This window comes from Hypomesus nipponensis, chromosome 15 (genome assembly GCF_054491055.1).
Source record: "Hypomesus nipponensis isolate SF chromosome 15, ASM5449105v1, whole genome shotgun sequence".
In the NCBI taxonomy this organism is placed as follows: domain Eukaryota; kingdom Metazoa; phylum Chordata; class Actinopteri; order Osmeriformes; family Osmeridae; genus Hypomesus; species Hypomesus nipponensis.
The window spans coordinates 5,629,506-5,639,328 of record NC_140375.1 but is presented as its reverse complement, the minus strand read 5'-3'; the positions used below and the strand labels follow the sequence as shown (position 1 = coordinate 5,639,328).

At 45.7% G+C, this 9,823-nt stretch overlaps 1 protein-coding gene and 1 long non-coding RNA gene across 2 annotated transcripts; one reads left to right on the top strand and one right to left on the bottom strand.

Annotated features, from left to right (window-relative positions):
• Positions 1-1,080: 1,080 nt before the first annotated feature.
• LOC146257167 (uncharacterized) lies at positions 1,081-3,462 on the bottom strand. Its single transcript, XR_014729937.1, has 4 exons — positions 3,295-3,462; positions 2,149-2,263; positions 1,557-1,708; positions 1,081-1,168 (listed from the first exon to the last, which is right to left on the bottom strand). It is a non-coding gene; the product is annotated as an uncharacterized LOC146257167 (long non-coding RNA).
• Positions 2,940-7,607, top strand: esrrd (estrogen-related receptor delta). The gene is made up of 7 exons (XM_084674154.1): positions 2,940-2,995; positions 3,320-3,735; positions 5,210-5,326; positions 5,583-5,693; positions 5,885-6,046; positions 6,132-6,419; positions 7,363-7,607. The coding sequence occupies exons 1-7, from the start codon at positions 2,940-2,942 to the stop codon at positions 7,605-7,607; spliced, it is 1,395 nt and encodes a 464-aa protein (XP_084530280.1).
• Positions 7,608-9,823: the final 2,216 nt, after the last annotated feature.

The window sequence follows — 9,823 nt, the reverse complement described above, 5'->3', positions numbered from 1 at the left end:
GGCTGTCCTAAAGCTCAGTGTGTTTATAAGGATCCACTGCTAAGCCCTTTTATAGGCCAATCCTCCACTCACACCACTAAGCTGATTAAACAGCTTCACTTCGTTCTCAGCCCATTGGGGTGGATTGCAGGAGCTAGCGGAATATCAGATTCATCTGGTGTACTCTCTCTCTCTCTCTCTCTCTCTCTCTCTCTCTCTCTCTCTCTCTCTCTCTCTCTCTCTCTCTCTCTCTCTCTCTCTCTGTGTTTCTCTTTTTCCCATAGCATTTCCTTTCTTTCTCTCTCTTTCTCTCTCTCTTTCCAACTCTCCTCCGTCTCTTTCTCTTTGTCTCCCCCCTCTCTCTCTCCCTCTTTATCTATCTATCTGGTTTTCTTGTTTTTTATGCCTGTTTATGTGTCAACAAGGCCGGTCATGTTTTCCACTATCCTGCTCTATTTCTGGCTTCTGTTGTAAGATCACCTCACATGGTGTGCAGTCGAGGAACAGTCCAGCATCCCCTGCTAATGACTCCTTTACAGTAAGCAGCTGGAGAGGATGGGGGGGGGCTGGGTCGTCAAGCCTTCTAGTTACTGAGGGTCCCAAGTAACATTCATCCAGCACCCCCCCCCCCCCTTTTTCTCCTGGAACAGGTGTCAATCATTCACCTACTGGCCCCAATGACCTCAGGTGAACAGGATCTGCTTAGCTTTGTGTGTGTGTGTTGTGTGTGTGTGTTTTGTGTGTGTGGGTGTGTTTTGTGTGTGTGGGGGGGGGGGGTGGGGTGGGTGTGTGTGTGTCGTAGTATGGATATTTGTTTATACATGTTTATGGTTTGTGTGTGTGTCCTAATGTGGATGTTTGTACATGTTGAAGGTCTTTGAATGTGCGTGGGCATCCTGGGGTGGATGCTTGGTTTGGGGTTGCATGTTGCATGTTGCTGATGTGGTGTTTCTGGGATTAGGGTTGGAGAGGGTTGAGTCCTGTCAGTAGCTGGCCTAGGCACTAATCCCTCCCATCACCTCCCTAACTGGCCTAGAACCAGGCTAACACCCACCCTTAATCTAACTAGGCGAATCTAACATCAGGGGTTGGTCACAGCTGGAAGGAAGTTTTTTTTTTATTACTTTGAAGACTTTAGGTACACTTGATTTGAGTCACGTTAGGCTGTTTCTGCCTTCAGAATATCCTCCTGAAACCCAGATGAAAAGTTTTTAAATGTTTACATTTTACATAACAAAGGTGTTTGACTAATAACCCTCATTTAAATAAAATAACTGTGGCATTTAACTGATAGAACTGTGCCACAGTTAATATGAAAACCACATTTCTGAGAAGTATAACAAGAAAATGATCTCAACATAATAATGTTACTGAAAGACATAAAATGGCATTCCCATTCAACACAAAACATATCTCCATTCAAGATAATAATATTGCCTTTTTTTGTACAATACAACAGAACTGTAAAGGAATAGTTATAAACCATACTGCAAAAGAACAACATAACTTCTGCAAATCAATAGAACTTGATGTTGTCCTCATCCAGGCGATGGGAATTCAGGCCATTAATGACTCACAGCGCTGCTGACGGAGCAGGGGATGTTGGAGCTCCACATGCAAGGCTGAGGGGAATCACGTGAGTCAGGGACTGGACGTTCCTCTGTAGGTCCAGTATATAGGTCTGTAGGTCTCCCAGCTGACTACCTGTCTCCCCCTCTTATGAAACAAGCTGGGGAGATTGGAGTGAGTGAGTGTGTGTGAGTGTGTGTGGCCTCTCTCTGGCTAGTGTGTCACATCATGTAATGTACCTTCTGCCTCAGCACCCCCACCCTTCCCCACCCCCTCCACCACCCTAACATTACACGCGTCTAACTCCCTCCCTCCCCCACCATCCCTCTGCCCTATCTCCTTTTATCCCTCCCTCCCCCTCTCCATCCCTCCTACTCAGGTAAGCCTGCATTTGCTTACGTACCTGACCTACTGACTGGCAGTGTTCTGAAGCTCTCAGTCTTTCCTCTCCCTCCCTCTCTTTGTTCTCTCTCTAAATCCGTCCCCCTCTCTCTTCTATCTCTAAATCCAGCCAGCGTCTCACTTTTTCTCTGTGCCACCCTAACCTGGCCCAACCTCACCAAACACACACACACACACACACACACATACACAGATTACCTTTAAGTAGTGTGTGGAGACAACAGCTGTAGCTCCACCAATCTGTTTGTTGATGGGTTGACAAAGCCATGGTGGGTGTGAGGAACATGAGACTGTTGTCAAGTACAACACAGTCCTGGAAGCAGAGAGGAGTGCTGTGCATGAGTGTGTTTCTTGTAGGTCCTCTGGTTTCACTGAGTATACTGTATGACTCTGTTTACACCAAACACCCCCTCTCGCAGAAACGGGGGAGGAACAACAGAGGATGAGGAGGGGTGTGGATTGTTTCAAAATGGTACGGACAAAATGGGTACATTATGCAAACTTTTTATGCAGTATACCAAATGAGTGAAATGTGCCCAACTTCTCATCAGAAAGCGTTTAATCATGTCGCCAAGATAACTTAATCTAAACTTCCTAGTTAAAGTGTAAAGATTTCTTAACAGGAGTTAAGTGTAAATGAGAAAGTGCAAAATTAATGAATGTATAGTGTTTTGAAATAATTCTATAATTATTTACATCCAGTCACGGTCACATCACATGAGAGACACTCCATCAACAAAGGCTTGCCCTCTCAGTGAAGATTGATTGGTTTCCCTGTCATAAGCCCCGCCTCTTGCTAATAACCCACAGTCAGATAAATAAACCTGTCAGCTAACTCACTCTTATCTCACTGTCCTCCCTCCACCTCTCTATCTCTCCATCTCTGTTCCCTCATCCCGGGTCTGTGACAAGGGGAAAGGTTTTAGGCCTACTGCTCCGATAAAATACGTTTCTAATTTACTTTTGAGTCATACAAATCGTTCTGGAGCATGGATCTAAAAGATTTTTGTTTGACTGAAAACTTCCACTTTCTTCATCAGCACAGGTAAGGAAAACAAGATGTTCAGGTGTTGGTAGGCTACTATACCAAAGCCATTTTATCTATTTACACAATCAAGACGTACAACAATAAACTAGGGCCTATCGTTATTCTTAGGTTACTCTCCCCATGTAAAAACAGATTTCAAGGTTATTTGCTTTAAAAAATATATACATATATATATATATATATATATATATATGTATATATATATATATATATATTAGTATGTTAAAAGAAAAGTTATTGTGATTCTTCCACTTTACAACTGAGTCTAGATATTATTCTATCACATCATGACTTACGTAAGTAAAACAAATGTGTTCGCAGTTTGTTGGAATCCTCGAGCATGGATGACGCTCCGTCGCCAGACGAACCGGGAATCAAAACGGATCCATCAAGCCCAGCATTCGCTCTGGACAGTACCACACCGTTCAGCCCCGGCTCCGACACCAGCGGATACAGTCTTTTCTCCCAGGGACGCTCGCTTGACCCCGAATCTCCCAGCTCCAGCAGCAGCGGCAGCGGTGTCGGCCCGCCACCGGACACCGCATCACACTTCAGTTCCGAGCAGAGTTTGACGCTCTCGGCACACGTTGACTCCATTCTCAAATGCGACTACTTGTCGTCGCTCGGTACCGGACCTAAGCGGCTCTGCTTGGTTTGTGGAGACTTCGCATCCGGCTACCACTATGGTGTTGCGTCCTGCGAGGCATGTAAAGCGTTCTTTAAAAGGACAATTCAAGGTAAAAATTTAAAATAAAATAAAAACAACAAAACAAAGTTTACCCACGAAGTCAATCGGTAAAAAAGTAGGCTAATTTGGTGATAATTGTCTTGCCTTCATACGTGAATGTGTCCATATGTGATGAATGTAGGCCACCGCCAAATTGCTGAATATTGTAGGGCTCGTTGATATAATTGATCAATAATCTATTAGTCGGAGTCTAGCAAACGCGGCTGATCGCAAAAGAGATTTCCAATAGTTCTCAGCTAGATTGTGGTATGAGATTGATTTCCGTGCGAAGTCAAAATGTGCTTCATATTGGTTTATAGACTTTGAGGTTTTAATTGGGGATTAAACAGGGAAAACAATGTTCATACACTTACTGTGGTCTTTATGGAAGCTTACTTGTTGATGTATCTTCTTAGCTGACTGACAAAACAGCAGACAAAGCATATTGATCTTTTTGTCTAATTCATATGTGAGGGAGGCTTTGAAATTGTTGGCCTCATGGAGTTCAGATGTTCCTAGCTTAATGATCTGTTATCAGTATTTGTTTAATCCTAAATGGTTTTGACATTCATTTGCATGTTTAATGTCTCGCAACTATTTCAAGTTTGATCCAGAAGTCTCAAATAACCCCTGTGTATTGGGACGGGCTGCCTCTGGTGCAGCAATGACAGAAAGATGATGGAAAGAGCTTACGGCACCATATGACAATTTGAAACTAAGCTCCTCTTGAGTTTTTCAAAGGCAGCAGCCATGGCTGAGATCCTGTGGCTGGTGATGATAAGGATGATGATGAAGATGATGATGAGGATGAGGGTTTGAGCGTTTGGAGTGTCCTGGCAATCAACGACTGATCCCCCTTTAGCCTCTTGTCCACTACAGGGATCAAACAAATCATTGATTCAGGGTCTTTACCCCGCAACACACTCCCTCTCCCACCCAGAGCCTGGGCCTCTGTCTGGGCACAGACTGGTCTGTCTCCAGCCTCTCGTCAATACTCTATTAAAACCTTATTGTCTTGTGAGACCTAAATTGTTTAATGCTTAGGCTGAGTGTGGCCAAGCCAATCAATAGAGTGTTAGATTGAACTGGGGCTGAGGCCGGGGCTGAGGCTGGGGCTGGGGCTGGGGTTGCTATGGATTGCTGTGTGAAAGCTCAGGGTGCCAGTCTTGAAGTGGTCAATGTCGAGGGGGGCACAGACAGGGGATCCTGTCCCTCCCTCCCTCCCTCCTTAATGAACTGTAATAACCCCACCAGATGTGTGAACCAGCCAGCCTGACCCCTCAGAGGAACTTGAGTTCATTAAAGTGTCATCACTTGTTCAGATGAACTAAGAAGTTGCATTCATGGTAAACTAGAGGTTTCCGCAGACCATGGCTGTGTGGTTCTTCTCAGAGTGTTGCTCTTCACTGTGTCCATGTTTAGTGGGACTGTTGCGTTGCCGTGCCAGCGTATGTAACCTTGGCGTGTGTTTCCTGTGTTGCCAGGTAACATTGAGTACAGCTGCCCAGTGATGAACGAGTGTGAGATCACCAAGCGCCGCAGAAAGTCATGTCAGGCATGTCGCTTCCAGAAATGTCTACGTGCCGGAATGATGAAGGAAGGTGAGAAAAGGAGGATGGTCTCCCTCTAACTACAACCCTTGCTGCCAAAATTAAACAGTTATATTTCTCTCTAAATAAGTAAATAATGCTGTCTCTGTTTCAAATTATTAATGTTTTTTCGGGAAACAGTTCTTCATAAAGGTCACATTCACTCTCATTCACTGTCAAATGAATGTTTGGTTTGTTAAGATGAGCAGGTCTGGACATGCTGACAATGAGAGAGTGACTTACAGACTGTGTGTGTGTGTGTGTTCAGGTGTTCGTATGGACCGTGTCAGAGGTGGGAGACAGAAGTATAAGAGACGAGTGGATTCAGCCCTGACTCTTTACATGAAAGCTCCTTATACACACCCAATGAAATCTAACAGTGAGTGCATCACACCTTACACTTACATGCATTCTCCATCACACACACACACACTTACATAAACACACACGCACACACACATTTAATACTATAACTTATATGGTTATAATACCATATTTGCCCCATACTTGGTGTATTTCTTCTCCCAAAAATAATGTTCATGTTTGTTTACATTTGCTGTTGTTTCCTAGGAAACAAAGTAGTCTCCCAGCTACTGCTGACAGAACCCGCCCCCCTGTGTGCCACGCCGGACAACTCAACCAATGACAGTGACCTAAAGACCCTGCTGACCCTGTGTGACCTCCTGAACAGGGAACTTTTGGTCATGATTGGCTGGGCCAAGCACATCCCAGGTTAACACTTTTCCTGATTGGTTTCTCATTTAACCTTTTCACCCCGATGATCCTCACATGACTCCTGATTGTCCCGCCCCCTCAGGTTTTTCTAGCCTCTCATTGGTGGACCAGATGGCGCTGCTGCAGAGCGGTTGGATGGAAGCTCTGGTGCTGGCTGTGGTGTGGCGGTCAATAAGCAACAACGGGAGTGGCGGAGACGGGGAAGAGATTGTGTTTGCGGCTAACCTGCGGCTGGGCGCGGAGCAGTGTCGGAGGGCAGGGCTAGCAGACCTGTACAGCGCCCTGCGACACCTCACCACTAAGTACCAACAGATGAAGCTCACCCAGGAAGAGGCAGTCACTCTGAGGGCTATGGCTCTGGCTAATTCAGGTACCACACATGGATGGACACACACACTAGTCACACACACACACACACACACACACACACACACAGAACAATATGAGTCTGAGTGAACACTTCCAGCCGTAGACAGTCTGTCTCCCTGGGGGTATGTCATTGGCATCACTTTCCTCCAGGGTCTGGGACCCACTCACCCCCCCCCCCCCCTCCTCTCCCAGAGCTCATGGAAGCTGATCAATACCCTAGTGGAGAGAACAGAGGCCTCAATCAATACATGAATCCCCAGCCTCTCTCCACCCCACCAGCCCCCCACCTCCCCCCCTCCCGCCAAACTCCACCACCCCCGCCCTCCCCCTGTGCTCACCAATTAACACAGGCCTTCGTATAGATCCATTAGTGTCTAGATTAGAAAGACGCAGCGTGTTTGGGGCACAAACACCCCCAAGGAAGGGGGGGGGGGGGGGTTAGTTAGTTGGGGGGTTCTCCTGTCAGCAGAGCAAACAGGCCAGTCCATTAAACCTGAAAGGGGGGTCAAATGGGCCAGAGAATTGGGAGATAATGGGCAATATGTAACCCAAAGGGCTGTGTGTGTGTGTGTGTGGGGGGGGGGGGGGGTTAACACTCGAGTAGACCCTGACCTAAACGCCCAGAGGCTCCAGTTGCCCTTCTCCGTACCCCCCCCCCCCCACTCTTTGACCTTGTCTGTTTATCTTTCTGCCTCTTCCTTTCTCTTCCTCTTTCATCTCTCCTATGTATATCGTTCTCTCAATCTCTTCTCTTTTCCTGTTTCTCTCTCTCTCCCTTTCTTTCTCTTCTCTCTCTCCCTTTATCTCTCTCTCCCTCTGAACCCCCCTACATCTCTCTCTCTCTCTTTCTCTCTCTATTGCTCCCTTTGTCTTTATCTCAAGTATTTATTTGTATAAAGTTTTGGGTAACCGCTAAATTACCCCCCCCCCCCCCCCCTCCTCAGATGCAGAGAGCCTGGAGAGTGCCGAGGCAGTGCAGCGTTTCCAGGACAACCTCCACGAGGCCCTGCAGGACTACGAGGCCTCCCATTGGCCGGCGGAGCCCCACCGGGCGGGGCGTCTTCTGATGACCCTCCCCCTGCTCCGCCAGACCGCCCAGGCGGCCGTCCACGCCTTCTGTCGCCTCCACCTGGCGGGACGCGTGCCCATGCACAAACTGCTGCTGGAGATGCTGGATGCCAAGATCTGAACAACACCATGTGTCTCGTACACACACACACCGGTTGACTCACACACACACACACACACACACACAAATACCTTCATATCCAGCCCCCCATCCAGTTGTAACAGAGGTGGTTCGATGCCCATGTTTGCATGATGAGCAACCTTGCTGACTCTGAACATAGCTCTAAGAATTGAGATGAAGGCTCATGGATACCATGGTTCAATTCTTCTCTCGGCCACATATCTGTACTCTACACTCAGAAATACTCTCATTAGTCTCAAATGGTTGTACGTTTCGTCTGGGTGTAGATGGCTCTATATATCCATTGTATTTTTTTACAGTCTACGCTAGCACTTACAATGATAATAGCAGATCACTCGAACTTTCACGTGAGAGACTCAAAACAGAACAGAACCATGCTCAGGTGGTGGTTAGGTCGATAGTACAGAGGATGATCGTACACCAGACAAGGTTAAATGGAGCGACACTGGAGTTAACATCGACACTGCTACTTTCGATCGTTCTGATTCACTGGCCATTGCAGCTAACGATCTGCCCTGGAGTTCAACCTGCGGCAGGCTTCCTTTTCTGGTCTCATGACGTACGGCCGTATCGTCCGCACCGAAGACATAGCCCACCAATGATGATCAAGAACTGAGGTTGAAATGGGAGACATCTTTTATTTTTTTCATGATAGATTTAATAACGTACTGTAGATTTGTATGAATTGTATTTTTATAAGACGTACACTGCTGTCTGGATAAGGCTAACGGGTAGGCCTATGTTGTGTCTTTGTTAAATGGCAGGGTCTCGATTTGAACCCAGACATTACAGTGTGAAATGGGGAGGTGTTTTTATCAAGTCAGAAACACGTTAATCCAGTATGTACAAAAACAGAAATATCCATGGTTACTGTAACAACACTCTTATTACACAGTGCTGCATATCGCTCTGTGTACTGTGCTTAGTTGTAAACCGCACATTATTATAGGTCTACATCAAACATGTTAGTTGGCCTCACTGCATTCAGCTAGCAGTGACAGCTCAGCTTGAAACCATAGAGAAGGTTAGTCTGTCTTGGTGGTGTTCACCCTGCTGCTCAGGGCCTCTGTCCTCCATGTTTTACATGTTTCCCTCCTTGCTCCAACACACCTGATTCAAATGAATGGGTTGTTAGTGGTGGGTTGGAGCAGGGAAACATTGAAAACATACCTGACAGTGGGCCCTGAGGACCAGGGTTGAAGACCACAGGTCTATATCAGTTTAACGCTCCGCATGTCACACACCCAGGACTAACAGAACCTGCCTTACAAAGCTGTGATGCCATGCCATTTCCTAGAGCAAGATGCCATTTTGATTTTCTGTGTGTATTTATTTATCAATTGAATATTTAAATATTTATTACATCAATGTTGTACAAATATTTGAACGGCTTTCATAATTGTTTGTACATCTTGAAAATAAAATTATTTTCGAATATATATATTGTTTTCAAATGACAATACCCGACAGCAACATTAGTTGATACTTTTGTTTTCTTTATTATTATGAGAATAACCCAGTTAGAAAAGTAGTCATAAAAAGTGACACAGGGCAGTGTTGATGAGATAATACCAAACGCTGCACTGCACTGCAAAGCATGACATCCAAGAAGCCACTCAATGTCCTTGAACTCTGATTCACTCTCCAGTCCATATCAAAGAACGCAGAATAAAATACATTTGTCTGTGTAATCTTCACAGCCAGTTCAGAACAGAAAACCAATATTCTTTTAACATTATGGAACGCGGAATATGCATGTTTATTTCTCAAATACATAATTGGAGCATATTCAGAACACATTGAAGAAACATCTTCAGGGCACGAGGGTGATATGAACAGGGCCTGTGTGGCCAGTGGCAGGAACGTTAGGAAAACACCCAAACAGCTCCATAGAAACCTCTGTCTCTTCACAGGCTGAATGCTAGTAACATTACTGCTAAAGCTCTTAGTGATAGTGTAGGAAGTAGCCCTCCATTGTAGTAGAACAATCCCCACTCAGAGACAAACGGACAGTAATAATGTCAAAACATCACATGATAACGTTGATATACAAGTGACGGAACGTGAGTGTTGGTTGATGTGAACTCATCTGAACCCTATCTAAACCTGACCTTCTCAGGTCAGGGGAACACACACACACACACAACGCTTGCCTAGGTCAAACACTAGTTACCTAAACAAAATAAACACACATG

What these genes read in the sequence shown, in the direction of transcription:
- esrrd (XM_084674154.1), top strand. Translation starts at nt 2,940, where the DNA reads ATGGATCTAAAAGATTTTTGTTTGACTGAAAACTTCCACTTTCTTCAT. An exon ending in CTTTAAAAGGACAATTCAAG is followed by an intron (nt 3,736 to 5,209) that starts GTAAAAATTTAA and finishes CTGTGTTGCCAG; the next exon opens with GTAACATTGAGTACAGCTGC. An exon ending in CTGGGCCAAGCACATCCCAG is followed by an intron (nt 6,047 to 6,131) that starts GTTAACACTTTT and finishes CCGCCCCCTCAG; the next exon opens with GTTTTTCTAGCCTCTCATTG.